Source organism: Mesoplodon densirostris, chromosome 14 (assembly GCF_025265405.1).
Source record: "Mesoplodon densirostris isolate mMesDen1 chromosome 14, mMesDen1 primary haplotype, whole genome shotgun sequence".
Classification (NCBI taxonomy): Eukaryota; Metazoa; Chordata; class Mammalia; order Artiodactyla; family Ziphiidae; genus Mesoplodon; species Mesoplodon densirostris.
Genome location: NC_082674.1, coordinates 64446809 through 64466734, shown reverse-complemented (window position 1 = coordinate 64466734; position 19926 = coordinate 64446809). Strand labels below are relative to the sequence as shown.

General features: G+C 46.4%; 2 protein-coding genes across 2 annotated transcripts; both read right to left on the bottom strand.

Annotated features, from left to right (window-relative positions):
- Positions 1–314: 314 nt before the first annotated feature.
- Positions 315–9624, bottom strand: LOC132501373 (uncharacterized protein C2orf78-like). Its single transcript, XM_060116963.1, has 6 exons — positions 9512–9624; positions 5408–5551; positions 4977–5136; positions 4658–4721; positions 3330–4076; positions 315–2209 (listed from the first exon to the last, which is right to left on the bottom strand). Exons 1-6 carry the CDS (start codon positions 9622–9624, stop codon positions 315–317), a joined length of 3123 nt encoding a protein of 1040 aa, XP_059972946.1.
- An 870-nt stretch (positions 9625–10494) lies between these two features.
- LOC132501372 (uncharacterized protein C2orf78-like) lies at positions 10495–19805 on the bottom strand. The gene is made up of 6 exons (XM_060116962.1): positions 19693–19805; positions 15588–15731; positions 15157–15316; positions 14838–14901; positions 13510–14256; positions 10495–12389 (listed from the first exon to the last, which is right to left on the bottom strand). Exons 1-6 carry the CDS (start codon positions 19803–19805, stop codon positions 10495–10497), a joined length of 3123 nt encoding a protein of 1040 aa, XP_059972945.1.
- Positions 19806–19926: the final 121 nt, after the last annotated feature.

Below are 19926 nucleotides of genomic sequence, written 5' to 3'. Positions count from 1 at the left end.
CAGTTTTTACCCCTTTCCTCCCCTTTCCTTCATTCTCCCATCCAACTTTCAGTCCTCCCTTTCTCATGCAGACTTTGATTCCAACCCCATCAAAAACAAAACAAAACAAAAAAAAATTAAAGCACGCCACAGTTAACAGCATCTCAAAATTCAAAAGGTTTATTACTCGTCTATTAATTCGATGACATTCATTTATTCAGTTTTATTGTTTTAATAAATATATAGAAATAAATAGAGAAATATATAATTAGAGAATAAATAGAGAAATTTATACCTGGTACCCAAGGTGGCACCAACAATCCTAGCAGTTCTTACTATAAATATCCGTAGTAGTCAGCAATTGCCATTTCTTTTTCCCTCTCAATGAAAACTTGCAGTTTCCCCAAAGAGGTGTATTTGGCGGCATTCTCACGTTCTTGTTGAGCCCGCCTCTTCATGGCCTCCCGCTCTGGTCTCTGCTCTAGTTCGATGGGCTTTGACATGACTGGCTCAGAAACGTTGGGTTCCCTCCATGGTCTTCGTTGCTTGCTGAAGTCTTGGAGTAGAAATGGGGTTTGGAGCTTGGGTGGGAACTGGCGCTTAGTCACAGCAGGGGGAAGAGGCTCCCGCTGGAGAGAAGCGAAAGATGAAGTTTTGTAGGGTGCAGGCCTAGGAGCAGCAGACTGAGGGACACAAGGATGGATATGGGCGGTCCAACCCGGTTGGGTTGGGTTGGTCACAGTTGGCTGAGCTGGTTTGGCAGGACCTGGCAAAGAGGCAGGAGCTGGCTGGGATGAACTGGCTGCAGCAGGTTGAGCTGAGTTAGAAGAAGCAGGCTGGGCACGGTCCGCCACAGCAGGCCGATGTGAGGCCAGAGACTGTGGCCTCCGAGGAGCAGGTCGAGCTTGAGGCTTGTCCCAGGCAGAAAACTTGACCTTCTCAGGTGGAGGCAGCTCATACTGGGATGGAGATGGACACTGTTTTTCAGCACTGCTGTCTGGTTTCTGGGCTTCGACTTGAGTTTTCTCAGGACTCTTACCCTCACGTGGGGTACGCCGCCATGGCTGGATAGCTGGGGGTGGCTGGGGGTCTTTAGGGTTGCTTGAATTTCCCAAGACCCGACAGGAAGAGAGCCCAGTTTTCTTATCATTCTTCTTCCCCAGTGCATGAAAAACCTTCACAGACTCCAGCATGCGCATGCCTAGGGAGGTTCGAGGCTTTTTAATGCTCTCGTGGATAAGCTCAGTTTGGTGTTCCTTTCGCTTCGTCTTGGGAATTGTTGGCTTCTCTTCTGCCTTGACTTTGTTCCCTGACTGCTTCTTCTCTTCAGCCTTCTTTCTTCCTCTGGTCCTTGTGGTCTTTTCCTGCCCGTGGCTCTTAGTTTTGCTGATCTTTCTGGATGCAGCTTTCTGAGGTTTGCCTTTAGAATGCTTGGCCGTGTTCACAGGAGCCCTGTCACTGACTGCAGCATTGCATAGAACCACTTCTCCCCCTAACAGGCACTGTGGATTCTTGGGCTGGATCTTGGCCTTGGGAGCACCACTGATAGGCTCAGAGGCTTTATGTTTGTTCTTCCCGGGTTGATCAGAGGGATCCTTTATGACACTTGGCTTTTCCTGCACCTGATTCACTTTAATGACCCTGGTGTCTTTGGCTTTGATCACGTTGGGACCTTTGGATTGATGAAGATCTTTCAATGAATTAAAGAGCTGGGGAAGGTGAATATGCTCCGCCAGTGTAGTAGTGTCTGCAAAACCACTGCTAGATTCCATCCCATTTTCAAGTGTCCCTAGGTCCTCAAGACTCAGGCTGTCCTTTCCCAGATGAGCATTTTCAGAACCAGGCTGCTCCTCTTGGCTGACGGGGTCAGTGCAGCCCGGGAGCTGGTGAATATCAGGGATTTCTGAAGGGAGTAGTGGAAGCTCTTGGTTTTCTCTTGGGATCTGGTAGGCATCCAGAGGCTTTGAAAGCTTGGTTGTAATATCCTCCAAGTTCTTACTCTCTATTTGTCCCTGCCTTGGAGCTGGAGGCAGGGCCAGGAGACTACTGGCACTCTGGACTGGAGCTGTCCCTGAAATGTCCCCAAGTTCGGGTGGTGGATTTCTCTCAAGTATCTGAATACTTCTGCTCCTGCAGGACTCGGGGAGTTCTTGAGTTTGTGTCACACAAAATGTCTGGATTGGAGGTTGCCATCCCAGGGAAGTTTTCATCACCAGGGAAGTCTCCATCCCTACAAAGGAGTCAAGGTAGAAGTCAGTCCCTCGTAAGTGAGATGCTCCCCCTAAACACCAACACAGCAATCATGTACCTTTCAAGGTACATGATTGCTGTGTTGGTGTTTAGGGGCAAGATGGGCAAGGCATTTCTACTAACTCTTCTTAAGGATCATGGACAGTGTTCTATGCTACGAGATAAGTGGTGACTGTTGTAATTCTTACTGGTGATCATTTCCTGTCACTGATTCTTGGTTTTCTTTGTATTTCATAGGATTGTTATACGTCAATTAAAAAAGGAGTCTTATTTTTCAAAAATGAAATGTTTTACAAAGCCTAGCATTCTCATATAGAGTCCGTTCAATTCTCCCCACTTTCCTGAGAGGCTAAGGACACTTCACACCATGAACTAGGAGAGGGAGTAGAGCCCTTCCTGATGAAATAGATAAACAAAGACAGAGTCTTAGCCTGCTTGCTCTGGACAGGATCTCGGACCCTAAGGTCTTAAATCCTGGTATATATTAAGGAAGTGAGGACAGTTAAACTGGCACTATCATAACAAGAGTTCTGAAACACCTTCCAAAGAGACTCTAGCAGTAGATTAGGGAAGGGAGAGATACAGTGTGGTAGTACAGGGGGAATGATCGGCTACAGCAGTGAAAAATGTGGCACCTATTGGTATGCTCTTGGGGTTCTTGTACATGTAGCATAGATGACCTTTACAGTGTCCCTCCCACCTTCCCACCTACAGTAGGTGTTCTTTTTGAAAAAATTTATACTCATTTATTTATGTTTTGAACTTATTTATTCTATGTATGTATTTTTTTTTGGCTTCATTGGATCTTCTTAGTTGCTGGGCTACTCTTAGTTGCTCCATGGCATGTGGGATCTTCCCAGCCCAGGGCTCGAACCCGTGTCCCCTGCATTGGCAGGCGGATTCTTAACCACTGCACCACCAGGGAAGCCCTAGGTGTTCTTATGTAGAGTCTAAATACAGACAGCCCTGAGCAAAGGTAGTGGTTATTAAAGGCTCAGGATCTAAATTCTACCTGTCTATACACCACTTCCCAGCTGTAGATTTGACCCCATTTTTGAATGCTGACCTCATTGTTCAACTTTCTTGCTGTTTGTACTCACCTTGAAAACTTGTTTCTGTGATGTGGTGAGCAGACACAGGGTAGTAGATTCCAGAGGTGGAAGCTGGTGGTAAGATATTGGTGGGCTGAATCTCCTTTAGTACCATTACCATTTCTGGTTGCACAGAGGCCCTACTTCCTGTGTATGACACAGAACCATAGGACTGCAGGCAGGAGCCAAGTTCTCCATACAGTAAAGACCCCAGTGTGCCGTGGTTATAGTAATATACCTGGCTTCCTTCCTGGTAGGGAAGTGACAGGCTATGTCCCTGATTTGGAATCTGAGATGGTGTTCCCTGAGCAAGGCTGGCAGAAAGTGATGGATATAGAGGGGCCATGTTATTGGTGTCTGCAGTTTTATCATACTGGGCTGCCATAAACATGGAGGAAGCAGCTGTGTGCTGGTCAGTGAGTGCCAGAGTAAAGTCTCCGAGTGAAGAAGAATTCTTTTCAGTGCTTCCTGTGATGCCCCACTCAAAAACACCTGGATAGGAAGCAGCTGAAGTGGAGATCTGGCTCTGGTCAGTAACTCCAGATAACATAGTTGTGCTAGAATGTTGGTGAAGGTAGGCACTACCCATGTGTGTCTGGAAAGAGGTGGCCGTAGCTGATGCCGAACTGACGGCAGGAGCAGAGACTCTGGAGAAGTTGCAGACACTTGCTGTTAGGGAAGCTGCATTGCTCACCACAGGAAGAGAGTGCTGCAGAGAATTCAGAGTTCCAAGTACAGATGGATTGTGGCAATTTTCTGTAAGAACAAGGGGGTGATGAAAAAATCAGGGAGACTGATAAATTCTCACTATGTTTGAGGAAGGTTCTTGCTATCAGGACACCTCTACTGTCAATACTTACTGAGAATCCAAAAATCAGACAGTTATGATGGTTGTAAGGACTGAGCAGTTTTACACTCTTCTGTATTAACTGCCTGTGCTCCCATCTTGGGCACAGATGGGCAGAAGACCCAAGTGGTATGGTTCAGACGTTGTTCTCTAGGATGGAAGCAACCTTCTCCCTGCCCTATCTTTCCCTTCAGCCTGCGCTAGTATTGACTTCTATGCTGTTTCCTAGACTGGAAGCATTTTAGAACTAGGAGGGCCTTGGAGAACTTCTATTTTTACAGTCTCATTTCACGAGGAAGGAAACGGAGGCTCAGAGCGGTCAGGTTGACTTGTTCAAGTTCTCTCATTATGTTAGTATCCTTACCAGGTTTCAGAACCTAAGTATCCTGACTTCCTTGCCAGGACGCTGCTCTGAGCATGACACTGCCAGAAAGCAGGAGAAATAGAACTTATAATATAGGCATTTTCTTTGTCCGTTAGAAAACAGTACGGCTATTAATTACCATTGTGATCTTCAGTGTCTCACTTTGCTCGTGCAGTTCCCACGCTCTTACCTAGAGTTCACATATAGCTCAGTCCAAGTGGTAAATTTAAAGAGTCATTTTTACCCTCTTCAAGCCTGGTTTCTCATCCTACCTCAAAATGATTACCCGAAAGTGAATTTCTGAAGTGCTTTTGGAAAGAAAAAAGCGATCTGATTCCTTCAGATTGCTCATCTGTAAAGTGGTTATAGCACCACCACCAATAATAATGGGGACTTCCTCCTGCTTGGCCATCCCTTTCCCGCTCTCTCCCAGGGCCCTCAACACCGTCTGCTCTGTGCTGCAGTTCGGGACACAGCTGGGCGTCGTGGGCGGCACTGGCTGCCCCCGCGCCACACTGACAGTGACTGTGACCACTGCGGACCCTGAGCTGCGGGACATCATGGAGGTGAGAGCACCCATCACCGCCTTCTTCCGATGGCCTCGCCTGCAGATGGAGATACGGACCCCCAGAAAGGAGCGCAGGGCCTGCGGGATGGTAGAATGGGGTCTCAGAGACTCTGTGGCAAAGCGCAGATGCAGAGTCACGGGACACTTGTGGGCTGGCCTGCGAGTGGATAGCCGGCCATAGACAGCTGGGTGACCCGGGCCGGCCACGGGAAGTCGGTGGGCGCGGGGAGCGGGCTGGGGGCAGCCGAGCCCTCCTGGCAGGTGCTGGTCCCCCAGTGCCCGGGGCACGGGTGAGGGGCAGGGCCTACCTAAGTAACTGCCCATAGAGAACTTGGGTGAGATCGGTCCTTGGATAGAGAGCTGGGCTCCGAGCACTCTCCTTCAGCTGCCAACTCGGCCAAAAGCGAAGTGCGCACCGTTTGGGCTGTTGCCGGTATTTATAGCTCTGCAACCTGTGAGCGAACAATGGGCTTGCGTTTGCGGGACGCAACAGTTTAGGGAGGGGTGGCGCATGCGCAGAGTACACGTCACGCCCTGAGGCGCACAGGTGAGAATGCGAGCCTGGACCGTCTAGCGCTTCTGAATCTCCCGGGGTCTGAGGGTTGGAGGTGTTTGCCTTGAGGGTGATGAGCTTCTTGGCAGGACAGCTGGCCCTTCTCCCCTGGCCTGGCCCCAGTGCTGTCGGGGGAACTAACTGTACTGGACGGGGTCCCTGCCCAGCAAAGTGGAGCAAGGTTGCTGGCTGTGCAGCTCCCACAGGAGGCGGCAGCTTTGGCAGCAGCGCCTCTGCGTCCTTCTGCCCTTTCCCCTGGCGGCACTGGAGGGGAGAGCCGCTAAGAGCACAAGTGCCCACACCACCAGGAGCTCGATCGTGCAGGCTTCTGTTTAAGGTTTCAGACTTTAAGAGTAATAGACAAGCGTTGAACTTTTTTTGTTGAAGGTGAGTGTGTGGAACATCCCCAGTTGCATTTTCAACCTATCATTTTGCTACCGCGTGGAGAAGGCACTGCAGGGAGAAAGAGTGGAAGCGAGGAAACAAGTTAGGAGACTTTTGTAGAAATTGGGCATAATGGTGGCTGGGACCAGGGTATGGTGGTCATTTTGGTGGAAAGATGTGGACAGATTCTAGAGGTATGTAGGCAGTATCATTGTTAGCACTGGTGGTGGGTTGAGGATGAGGGCGAGGGAGAAATAGCCGTCAGTGATGGTGATTCCTAAGTTTCTGGCTCCTATGGTTGGTTGGATAGGGTTTTTTAGATGTGATGTTCATATTTATCCTAATTTGTCTTTTGTTATCTGTTGGTTCTTGATGAATACTCTGTCCTATTAAGTCTCCTGTTTTTAGCGTACAGAGCATTTTCACCGAAACTGACTGTTGCATGTTATCAGATAACTTTTTCCCATCTGCCAGTTTGGTCCTGTATTTTATTCTCTTTCATTTATTAATTAAATTGTTGTATTAATGTAAATAGTTATATTAATAGATTTTCTAAAGTTGCGTTACCCTTGAGTCCTTGGAATAACGCCTTTTTGTAGTCATGGTGTATATCATTCTTTAATAATTATTGATTAGATGTGCTGATGTTTCTTTAGGATTTTTCTACCTATATTTGTAAAGCGAAATTGTACGTTTTTTGCAAAAACTTGATTTTCTTTCCTTTTTATTTACAAATGACTCGAATTTTGTTGTTTTGTAGTTATTTGATTGATGTAGAAGGCATGTGGCCAGATGATGCAATTGGATATAAGTATAAGGGTTGTCACTACTTTTCCGTTTTTATAAAATTTGAAGGTAGAAGTGTAGGGGAATTTCTCAAATTTTGGAAAAAGAGAAAAGTTTGTAATTCATTTTTTCTGACATAAGATAACTTTTTGCTAAAAGTTTATAAAGGAATGTATCTGGAAGTGGTGAGATATAACAGCCTGAATAATTAGTCAGTGGATTTCAGCATTTTTTTCTTTTTAAAATTTATTTAATTTATTTATTTATTTTTGATATTATATGCACTGCACAACCAAGGAAGTCCCTTTTTCTCCCTTCCTTCCTTCCTTTCTTTAAAGCTCCAAGTCGTTTAAAATACATGACTTCTTACTAAAAATCTGCAGTTCATATAACCAAGGGGTTTATAACTTCTCCTCTAAAAGTTATATTCCTGGGACTTCCCTGGTGGTCCAGTGGTTAAGACTCTGCGCTTCCAATGCAGCAGGCATGGGTTCAATCCCTAGTCGGGGAGCTACGATCCCACATGCTGCACAGCCAAAGAAATTTTTTTTTAAATGTTATATTCCTGTATGATTGAATTTAGTGGTTTAGACTTTCTTTTTCTTTCTTTCTTTTCTTTCTTTCTTTCTTTTTTTTTTTTGTGGTACATGGGCCTCTCACCGTTGTGGCCTCTCCCGTTGAAGAGCACAGGCTCCGGACACACAGGCTCAGCGGCCATGGCTCACAGGCCTAGCCCTCCACGGCATTTGGGATCCTCCCGGACCGGGACACGAACCCGTGTCCCCTGCATCGGCAGGTGGACTCTCAACCACTGCGCCACCAGGGAAGCCCTTGACATAATCATTTTGAATTTGGATAGTGCTGATGGTTGCACAGCATTGTGAATGTATTTAATGTCACTGAATTGTATACTTGAAAATGGTTGAAATACTAAATTTGGTTTTATGTATATTTTACCATAATAAAAAATCAGATGAACGAACAGCATAAACCAGAATTAGGTAAGATGATAGAACTCAGGACAGAATTCAAAATAAAAGAAAAAAATTCAGAAAAGCCAACTAAATTTAAAATAATACAAGAGTGGGGACTTCCCTGGTTGTCCAGTGGTTAAGAATCTGCCTTCCAATGCAGGGGATGCAGGTTCGATCCCTGGTTGAGGAACTGAGATCCCACATGCCGCAGGGCAGCTAAAGCCTGCACGCCGCAACTACTGAGCCTACGTGCTGTGGAGCCCACGCGCCACAACTAAAGAGCCCACGAGCCGCAAGAAAGAGCCCACGCACTTCAACGAAGAGACCACGTGCTGCAACTAATACCCGACACTGCCAAACAGAAATAAATTAAATAAAATCATACGAGTGAATGAACATAATGGATAATGCCTTAAGAGAAACAAACAAGAAAAGGAAACAGTTTTTTAAATCAAAAAGAAGATAAAAAGTTCAGAGAAATGGCAAACATAAAAGATAGGCAAAAAAGAGTCAGGACAGCTCTGAAAAGAGTAACATATGTACGTATAAGAATCTATTATACCATAAAAGTGACATTTCAAATCAGTGGGACAGATTAGTCAATAAATTGTGATACATACATGTTGAGGTATAAGTAATTCTCTGGAAGATTCCACGGCACGGCAAAAGCAGATGTCTCTGAGGAGGGAAATGTGTGGCTGGGGAATGTGGGGAAAAGGGTGTCTTTTCTTTGAGTACCCTTGTGTACCTTTTCTAATGTTCTGTCATGTGAATTTATTACCTCTGAAGTTCACCTGAGTTCAAACCCCAGTTCCCCCAATTGCCAGCTCTTAATCTTGGGCAAACTCTTCACACTCTCCAAGCCTCTATCTGTGAAATAAGGTCAGTAACTTAGCCTGGTGCTGCCTGGCACAGAATACACTGTCAATAAATGGAGATTATTAGTGTAAAAAACCGAAATGCCCATCAATGGATGAATGGATATTTTAAATGTGGTGTATATGTGAAATATTACACAGTCATAAAAAGGAATGAAGTACTGACACGCGCTACGACACGGACGAACTTGAAAACATTATGCTAAGTGAAAGAAGCCCCACACAGTGGTCACATTTGTATTATTTCATGAAATGTCCAGAAAAGCCAAAACCATAGCGACAGAAGGGAAATGTGTGGTTGCAGGGACTGGAGGAGGAGGGGATGAAGAGGGCCTGCTGATGGTTATGGGGGCTTCTTTGTGGGGTGATGAAAACGTGATGGGATAGATGATGGTGATGGTTGCATAGGCTTGAGAATGTACGAAATGACACTGAATTTGCGGCCTCAGAAGGTGAATTTTATGGCATGTGAATGACATCTCAAAAAAATAATTTTGAAAATGAAAATTGCCAGTTTTCCCATTTTCACTATCCACTATCCACTGCCTCCATCTCTCCCTTCTCCCCACGTCATTCCTTTTGACGCCCACCCCTGCCGCTATCTCCCAACCTCACTCCCTCGAGCTGCCCCACGAGGCCTCCCAGGGAGCCCCTGAACCGCTGGGCGCCTGCGTCCTGTGGCCGTTGGAGCGGCTGCCCAGTGCGCGTGCCCCCACCGCTCTCACCCGTGAGAGTGGACGCTTCCGTCGGATTTTTCTCGTGCGTTTCAGTTGATGGTGATGTTTACAGAAGGTGGCACACCCCCTGGTCAATGGAGGAAGCCCCTCAAGTTAATACTTAGGCCTGTCCAGAAGTTTGATGTCGTCCAGCAGTAACCTCAGCATGCTGTGCTCTGAAAGCCAGGTTGGACGCCTGCAGGCACTTGCAAATACTGAGGACTTCAGAGGCATTTGGGCCTCAAATTGAGGCCTTGTACCTCCACATGCGATGTGACCTCAGCCCTTTGCTGCACGTCTCTAAGTGAAGTGGCACAGGAATACTGGCCTTGCCTGTTTGTTGCCAGGATTAACTGAATAGTGCATTAGCTGCCCTGGTGCTTAGGTGTTGAGTACATGGTGATTTACATACCAGGCCCTATCCCCTAGGATAACTCTGAGCCCTAGCCACCTCTCTGGTAGATTTCCCTATACCCCCACTATAATCACACCTGCATAAGGCAACTCAAACCTTTCAGAGATGTGTCCTGAACCTCTTGTTTTCTTAAATACCTGTGTGGTGGTTGTGAGACTTAAAGCCAACCTCCCCAAGAGACTTTTTCTATTTCTCCTAGTAAACCTAGACTCACATTCTGTCATCTTCAACTCTACTCACATTTTGTTCTTTCAACCCTGACCTCTGACCCTGCTCTTTACTTCTGCCATTTCCTCCTCACTCCTGCTTCCTTTCATAAATCCATAAATCTCTTCTGGCCTTCCTAGCCCTGGGCCACGTTCCTTCCTCTTTGCTCAGTTTTTACCCCTTTCCTCCCCTTTCCTTCATTCTCCCATCCAACTTTCAGTCCTCCCTTTCTCATGCAGACTTTGATTCCAACCCCATCAAAAACAAAACAAAACAAAAAAAAATTAAAGCACGCCACAGTTAACAGCATCTCAAAATTCAAAAGGTTTATTACTCGTCTATTAATTCGATGACATTCATTTATTCAGTTTTATTGTTTTAATAAATATATAGAAATAAATAGAGAAATATATAATTAGAGAATAAATAGAGAAATTTATACCTGGTACCCAAGGTGGCACCAACAATCCTAGCAGTTCTTACTATAAATATCCGTAGTAGTCAGCAATTGCCATTTCTTTTTCCCTCTCAATGAAAACTTGCAGTTTCCCCAAAGAGGTGTATTTGGCGGCATTCTCACGTTCTTGTTGAGCCCGCCTCTTCATGGCCTCCCGCTCTGGTCTCTGCTCTAGTTCGATGGGCTTTGACATGACTGGCTCAGAAACGTTGGGTTCCCTCCATGGTCTTCGTTGCTTGCTGAAGTCTTGGAGTAGAAATGGGGTTTGGAGCTTGGGTGGGAACTGGCGCTTAGTCACAGCAGGGGGAAGAGGCTCCCGCTGGAGAGAAGCGAAAGATGAAGTTTTGTAGGGTGCAGGCCTAGGAGCAGCAGACTGAGGGACACAAGGATGGATATGGGCGGTCCAACCCGGTTGGGTTGGGTTGGTCACAGTTGGCTGAGCTGGTTTGGCAGGACCTGGCAAAGAGGCAGGAGCTGGCTGGGATGAACTGGCTGCAGCAGGTTGAGCTGAGTTAGAAGAAGCAGGCTGGGCACGGTCCGCCACAGCAGGCCGATGTGAGGCCAGAGACTGTGGCCTCCGAGGAGCAGGTCGAGCTTGAGGCTTGTCCCAGGCAGAAAACTTGACCTTCTCAGGTGGAGGCAGCTCATACTGGGATGGAGATGGACACTGTTTTTCAGCACTGCTGTCTGGTTTCTGGGCTTCGACTTGAGTTTTCTCAGGACTCTTACCCTCACGTGGGGTACGCCGCCATGGCTGGATAGCTGGGGGTGGCTGGGGGTCTTTAGGGTTGCTTGAATTTCCCAAGACCCGACAGGAAGAGAGCCCAGTTTTCTTATCATTCTTCTTCCCCAGTGCATGAAAAACCTTCACAGACTCCAGCATGCGCATGCCTAGGGAGGTTCGAGGCTTTTTAATGCTCTCGTGGATAAGCTCAGTTTGGTGTTCCTTTCGCTTCGTCTTGGGAATTGTTGGCTTCTCTTCTGCCTTGACTTTGTTCCCTGACTGCTTCTTCTCTTCAGCCTTCTTTCTTCCTCTGGTCCTTGTGGTCTTTTCCTGCCCGTGGCTCTTAGTTTTGCTGATCTTTCTGGATGCAGCTTTCTGAGGTTTGCCTTTAGAATGCTTGGCCGTGTTCACAGGAGCCCTGTCACTGACTGCAGCATTGCATAGAACCACTTCTCCCCCTAACAGGCACTGTGGATTCTTGGGCTGGATCTTGGCCTTGGGAGCACCACTGATAGGCTCAGAGGCTTTATGTTTGTTCTTCCCGGGTTGATCAGAGGGATCCTTTATGACACTTGGCTTTTCCTGCACCTGATTCACTTTAATGACCCTGGTGTCTTTGGCTTTGATCACGTTGGGACCTTTGGATTGATGAAGATCTTTCAATGAATTAAAGAGCTGGGGAAGGTGAATATGCTCCGCCAGTGTAGTAGTGTCTGCAAAACCACTGCTAGATTCCATCCCATTTTCAAGTGTCCCTAGGTCCTCAAGACTCAGGCTGTCCTTTCCCAGATGAGCATTTTCAGAACCAGGCTGCTCCTCTTGGCTGACGGGGTCAGTGCAGCCCGGGAGCTGGTGAATATCAGGGATTTCTGAAGGGAGTAGTGGAAGCTCTTGGTTTTCTCTTGGGATCTGGTAGGCATCCAGAGGCTTTGAAAGCTTGGTTGTAATATCCTCCAAGTTCTTACTCTCTATTTGTCCCTGCCTTGGAGCTGGAGGCAGGGCCAGGAGACTACTGGCACTCTGGACTGGAGCTGTCCCTGAAATGTCCCCAAGTTCGGGTGGTGGATTTCTCTCAAGTATCTGAATACTTCTGCTCCTGCAGGACTCGGGGAGTTCTTGAGTTTGTGTCACACAAAATGTCTGGATTGGAGGTTGCCATCCCAGGGAAGTTTTCATCACCAGGGAAGTCTCCATCCCTACAAAGGAGTCAAGGTAGAAGTCAGTCCCTCGTAAGTGAGATGCTCCCCCTAAACACCAACACAGCAATCATGTACCTTTCAAGGTACATGATTGCTGTGTTGGTGTTTAGGGGCAAGATGGGCAAGGCATTTCTACTAACTCTTCTTAAGGATCATGGACAGTGTTCTATGCTACGAGATAAGTGGTGACTGTTGTAATTCTTACTGGTGATCATTTCCTGTCACTGATTCTTGGTTTTCTTTGTATTTCATAGGATTGTTATAAGTCAATTAAAAAAGGAGTCTTATTTTTCAAAAATGAAATGTTTTACAAAGCCTAGCATTCTCATATAGAGTCCGTTCAATTCTCCCCACTTTCCTGAGAGGCTAAGGACACTTCACACCATGAACTAGGAGAGGGAGTAGAGCCCTTCCTGATGAAATAGATAAACAAAGACAGAGTCTTAGCCTGCTTGCTCTGGACAGGATCTCGGACCCTAAGGTCTTAAATCCTGGTATATATTAAGGAAGTGAGGACAGTTAAACTGGCACTATCATAACAAGAGTTCTGAAACACCTTCCAAAGAGACTCTAGCAGTAGATTAGGGAAGGGAGAGATACAGTGTGGTAGTACAGGGGGAATGATCGGCTACAGCAGTGAAAAATGTGGCACCTATTGGTATGCTCTTGGGGTTCTTGTACATGTAGCATAGATGACCTTTACAGTGTCCCTCCCACCTTCCCACCTACAGTAGGTGTTCTTTTTGAAAAAATTTATACTCATTTATTTATGTTTTGAACTTATTTATTCTATGTATGTATTTTTTTTTGGCTTCATTGGATCTTCTTAGTTGCTGGGCTACTCTTAGTTGCTCCATGGCATGTGGGATCTTCCCAGCCCAGGGCTCGAACCCGTGTCCCCTGCATTGGCAGGCGGATTCTTAACCACTGCACCACCAGGGAAGCCCTAGGTGTTCTTATGTAGAGTCTAAATACAGACAGCCCTGAGCAAAGGTAGTGGTTATTAAAGGCTCAGGATCTAAATTCTACCTGTCTATACACCACTTCCCAGCTGTAGATTTGACCCCATTTTTGAATGCTGACCTCATTGTTCAACTTTCTTGCTGTTTGTACTCACCTTGAAAACTTGTTTCTGTGATGTGGTGAGCAGACACAGGGTAGTAGATTCCAGAGGTGGAAGCTGGTGGTAAGATATTGGTGGGCTGAATCTCCTTTAGTACCATTACCATTTCTGGTTGCACAGAGGCCCTACTTCCTGTGTATGACACAGAACCATAGGACTGCAGGCAGGAGCCAAGTTCTCCATACAGTAAAGACCCCAGTGTGCCGTGGTTATAGTAATATACCTGGCTTCCTTCCTGGTAGGGAAGTGACAGGCTATGTCCCTGATTTGGAATCTGAGATGGTGTTCCCTGAGCAAGGCTGGCAGAAAGTGATGGATATAGAGGGGCCATGTTATTGGTGTCTGCAGTTTTATCATACTGGGCTGCCATAAACATGGAGGAAGCAGCTGTGTGCTGGTCAGTGAGTGCCAGAGTAAAGTCTCCGAGTGAAGAAGAATTCTTTTCAGTGCTTCCTGTGATGCCCCACTCAAAAACACCTGGATAGGAAGCAGCTGAAGTGGAGATCTGGCTCTGGTCAGTAACTCCAGATAACATAGTTGTGCTAGAATGTTGGTGAAGGTAGGCACTACCCATGTGTGTCTGGAAAGAGGTGGCCGTAGCTGATGCCGAACTGACGGCAGGAGCAGAGACTCTGGAGAAGTTGCAGACACTTGCTGTTAGGGAAGCTGCATTGCTCACCACAGGAAGAGAGTGCTGCAGAGAATTCAGAGTTCCAAGTACAGATGGATTGTGGCAATTTTCTGTAAGAACAAGGGGGTGATGAAAAAATCAGGGAGACTGATAAATTCTCACTATGTTTGAGGAAGGTTCTTGCTATCAGGACACCTCTACTGTCAATACTTACTGAGAATCCAAAAATCAGACAGTTATGATGGTTGTAAGGACTGAGCAGTTTTACACTCTTCTGTATTAACTGCCTGTGCTCCCATCTTGGGCACAGATGGGCAGAAGACCCAAGTGGTATGGTTCAGACGTTGTTCTCTAGGATGGAAGCAACCTTCTCCCTGCCCTATCTTTCCCTTCAGCCTGCGCTAGTATTGACTTCTATGCTGTTTCCTAGACTGGAAGCATTTTAGAACTAGGAGGGCCTTAGAGAACTTCTATTTTCACAGTCTCATTTCACGAGGAAGGAAACGGAGGCTCAGAGAGGTCAGGTTGACTTGTTCAAGTTCTCTCATTATGTTAGTATCCTTACCAGGTTTCAGAACCTAAGTATCCTGACTTCCTTGCCAGGACGCTGCTCTGAGCATGACACTGCCAGAAAGCAGGAGAAATAGAACTTATAATATAGGCATTTTCTTTGTCCGTTAGAAAACAGTACGGCTATTAATTACCATTGTGATCTTCAGTGTCTCACTTTGCTCGTGCAGTTCCCACGCTCTTACCTAGAGTTCACATATAGCTCAGTCCAAGTGGTAAATTTAAAGAGTCATTTTTACCCTCTTCAAGCCTGGTTTCTCATCCTACCTCAAAATGATTACCCGAAAGTGAATTTCTGAAGTGCTTTTGGAAAGAAAAAAGCGATCTGATTCCTTCAGATTGCTCATCTGTAAAGTGGTTATAGCACCACCACCAATAATAATGGGGACTTCCTCCTGCTTGGCCATCCCTTTCCCGCTCTCTCCCAGGGCCCTCAACACCGTCTGCTCTGTGCTGCAGTTCGGGACACAGCTGGGCGTCGTGGGCGGCACTGGCTGCCCCCGCGCCACACTGACAGTGACTGTGACCACTGCGGACCCTGAGCTGCGGGACATCATGGAGGTGAGAGCACCCATCACCGCCTTCTTCCGATGGCCTCGCCTGCAGATGGAGATACGGACCCCCAGAAAGGAGCGCAGGGCCTGCGGGATGGTAGAATGGGGTCTCAGAGACTCTGTGGCAAAGCGCAGATGCAGAGTCACGGGACACTTGTGGGCTGGCCTGCGAGTGGATAGCCGGCCATAGACAGCTGGGTGACCCGGGCCGGCCACGGGAAGTCGGTGGGCGCGGGGAGCGGGCTGGGGGCAGCCGAGCCCTCCTGGCAGGTGCTGGTCCCCCAGTGCCCGGGGCACGGGTGAGGGGCAGGGCCTACCTAAGTAACTGCCCATAGAGAACTTGGGTGAGATCGGTCCTTGGATAGAGAGCTGGGCTCCGAGCACTCTCCTTCAGCTGCCAACTCGGCCAAAAGCGAAGTGCGCACCGTTTGGGCTGTTGCCGGTATTTATAGCTCTGCAACCTGTGAGCGAACAATGGGCTTGCGTTTGCGGGACGCAACAGTTTAGGGAGGGGTGGCGCATGCGCAGAGTACACGTCACGCCCTGAGGCGCACAGGTGAGAATGCGAGCCTGGACCGTCTAGCGCTTCTGAATCTCCCGGGGTCTGAGGGTTGGAGGTGTTTGCCTTGAGGGTGATGAGCTTCTTGGCAGGACAGCTGGCCCTTCTCCCCTGGCCTGGCCCCAGTGCTGTCGGGGGAACTAACTGTACTGGACGGGGTCCCTGCCCAGCAAAGTGGAGCAAGGTTGCTGGCTGTGCAGCTCCCACAGGAGGCGGCAGCTTTGGCAGCAGCGCCTCTGCGTCCTTCTGCCCTTTCCCCTGGCGGCACTGGAGGGGAGAGCCGCTAAGAGCACAAGTGCCCACACCACCAGGAGCTCGATCGTGCAGGCTTCTGTTTAAGGTTTCAGACTTTAAGAGTAATAGACAAGCGTTGAACTTTTTTTGTTGAAGGTGAGTGTGTGGAACATCCCCAGTTGCATTTTCAACCTATCATTTTGCTACCGCGTGGAGAAGGCACTGCAGGGAGAAAGAGTGGAAGCGAGGAAACAAGTTAGGAGACTTTTGTAGAAATTGGGCATAATGGTGGCTGGGACCAGGGTATGGTGGTCATTTTGGTGGAAAGATGTGGACAGATTCTAGAGGTATGTAGGCAGTATCATTGTTAGCACTGGTGGTGGGTTGAGGATGAGGGCGAGGGAGAAATAGCCGTCAGTGATGGTGATTCCTAAGTTTCTGGCTCCTATGGTTGGTTGGATAGGGTTTTTTAGATGTGATGTTCATATTTATCCTAATTTGTCTTTTGTTATCTGTTGGTTCTTGATGAATACTCTGTCCTATTAAGTCTCCTGTTTTTAGCGTACAGAGCATTTTCACCGAAACTGACTGTTGCATGTTATCAGATAACTTTTTCCCATCTGCCAGTTTGGTCCTGTATTTTATTCTCTTTCATTTATTAATTAAATTGTTGTATTAATGTAAATAGTTATATTAATAGATTTTCTAAAGTTGCGTTACCCTTGAGTCCTTGGAATAACGCCTTTTTGTAGTCATGGTGTATATCATTCTTTAATAATTATTGATTAGATGTGCTGATGTTTCTTTAGGATTTTTCTACCTATATTTGTAAAGCGAAATTGTACGTTTTTTGCAAAAACTTGATTTTCTTTCCTTTTTATTTACAAATGACTCGAATTTTGTTGTTTTGTAGTTATTTGATTGATGTAGAAGGCATGTGGCCAGATGATGCAATTGGATATAAGTATAAGGGTTGTCACTACTTTTCCGTTTTTATAAAATTTGAAGGTAGAAGTGTAGGGGAATTTCTCAAATTTTGGAAAAAGAGAAAAGTTTGTAATTCATTTTTTCTGACATAAGATAACTTTTTGCTAAAAGTTTATAAAGGAATGTATCTGGAAGTGGTGAGATATAACAGCCTGAATAATTAGTCAGTGGATTTCAGCATTTTTTTCTTTTTAAAATTTATTTAATTTATTTATTTATTTTTGATATTATATGCACTGCACAACCAAGGAAGTCCCTTTTTCTCCCTTCCTTCCTTCCTTTCTTTAAAGCTCCAAGTCGTTTAAAATACATGACTTCTTACTAAAAATCTGCAGTTCATATAACCAAGGGGTTTATAACTTCTCCTCTAAAAGTTATATTCCTGGGACTTCCCTGGTGGTCCAGTGGTTAAGACTCTGCGCTTCCAATGCAGCAGGCATGGGTTCAATCCCTAGTCGGGGAGCTACGATCCCACATGCTGCACAGCCAAAGAAATTTTTTTTTAAATGTTATATTCCTGTATGATTGAATTTAGTGGTTTAGACTTTCTTTTTCTTTCTTTCTTTTCTTTCTTTCTTTCTTTTTTTTTTTGTGGTACATGGGCCTCTCACCGTTGTGGCCTCTCCCGTTGAAGAGCACAGGCTCCGGACACACAGGCTCAGCGGCCATGGCTCACAGGCCTAGCCCTCCACGGCATTTGGGATCCTCTCGGACCGGGACACGAACCCGTGTCCCCTGCATCGGCAGGTGGACTCTCAACCACTGCGCCACCAGGGAAGCCCTTGACATAATCATTTTGAATTTGGATAGTGCTGATGGTTGCACAGCATTGTGAATGTATTTAATGTCACTGAATTGTATACTTGAAAATGGTTGAAATACTAAATTTGGTTTTATGTATATTTTACCATAATAAAAAATCAGATGAACGAACAGCATAAACCAGAATTAGGTAAGATGATAGAACTCAGGACAGAATTCAAAATAAAAGAAAAAAAATTCAGAAAAGCCAACTAAATTTAAAATAATACAAGAGTGGGGACTTCCCTGGTTGTCCAGTGGTTAAGAATCTGCCTTCCAATGCAGGGGATGCAGGTTCGATCCCTGGTTGAGGAACTGAGATCCCACATGCCGCAGGGCAGCTAAGCCTGCACGCCGCAACTACTGAGCCTACGTGCTGGGGAGCCCACGCGCCACAACTAAAGAGCCCACGAGCCGCAAGAAAGAGCCCACGCACTTCAACGAAGAGACCACGTGCTGCAACTAATACCCGACACTGCCAAACAGAAATAAATTAAATAAAATCATACGAGTGAATGAACATAATGGATAATGCCTTAAGAGAAACAAACAAGAAAAGGAAACAGTTTTTTAAATCAAAAAGAAGATAAAAAGTTCAGAGAAATGGCAAACATAAAAGATAGGCAAAAAAGAGTCAGGACAGCTCTGAAAAGAGTAACATATGTACGTATAAGAATCTATTATACCATAAAAGTGACATTTCAAATCAGTGGGACAGATTAGTCAATAAATTGTGATACATACATGTTGAGGTATAAGTAATTCTCTGGAAGATTCCACGGCACGGCAAAAGCAGATGTCTCTGAGGAGGGAAATGTGTGGCTGGGGAACGTGGGGAAAAGGGTGACTTTTCATTGAATACCCTTGTGTACCTTTTCTAATGTTCTGTCATGTGAATTTATTACCTCTGAAGTTCACCTGAGTTCAAACCCCAGTTCCCCCAATTGCCAGCTCTTAATCTTGGGCAAACTCTTCACACTCTCCAAGCCTCTTTATCTGTGAAATAAGGTCAGTAACTTAGCCTGGTGCTGCCTGGCACAGAATACACTGTCAATAAATGGAGATTATTAGTGTAAAAAACCGAAATGCCCATCAATGGATGAATGGATATTTTAAATGTGGTGTATATGTGAAATATTACACGGTCATAAAAAGGAATGAAGTACTGACACGCGCTACGACACGGACGAACTTGAAAACATTATGCTAAGTGAAAGAAGCCCCACACAGTGGTCACATTTGTATTATTTCATGAAATGTCCAGAAAAGCCAAAACCATAGTGACAGAAAGGAAATGTGTGGTTGCAGGGACTGGAGGAGGAGGGGATGAAGAGGGCCTGCTGATGGTTATGGGGGCTTCTTTGTGGGGTGATGAAAACGTGATGGGATAGATGATGGTGATGGTTGCATAGGCTTGAGAATGTACGAAATGACACTGAATTTGCGGCCTCAGAAGGTGAATTTTATGGCATGTGAATGACATCTCAAAAAAATAATTTTGAAAATGAAAATTGCCAGTTTTCCCATTTTCACTATCCACTATCCACTGCCTCCATCTCTCCCTTCTCCCCACGTCATTCCTTTTGACGCCCACCCCTGCCGCTATCTCCCAACCTCACTCCCTCGAGCTGCCCCACGAGGCCTCCCAGGGAGCCCCTGAACCGCTGGGCGCCTGCGTCCTGTGGCCGTTGGAGCGGCTGCCCAGTGCGCGTGCCCCCACCGCTCTCACCCGTGAGAGTGGACGCTTCCGTCGGATTTTTCTCGTGCGTTTCAGTTGATGGTGATGTTTACAGAAGGTGGCACACCCCCTGGTCAATGGAGGAAGCCCCTCAAGTTAATACTTAGGCCTGTCCAGAAGTTTGATGTCGTCCAGCAGTAACCTCAGCATGCTGTGCTCTGAAAGCCAGGTTGGACGCCTGCAGGCACTTGCAAATACTGAGGACTTCAGAGGCATTTGGGCCTCAAATTGAGGCCTTGTACCTCCACATGCGATGTGACCTCAGCCCTTTGCTGCACGTCTCTAAGTGAAGTGGCACAGGAATACTGGCCTTGCCTGTTTGTTGCCAGGATTAACT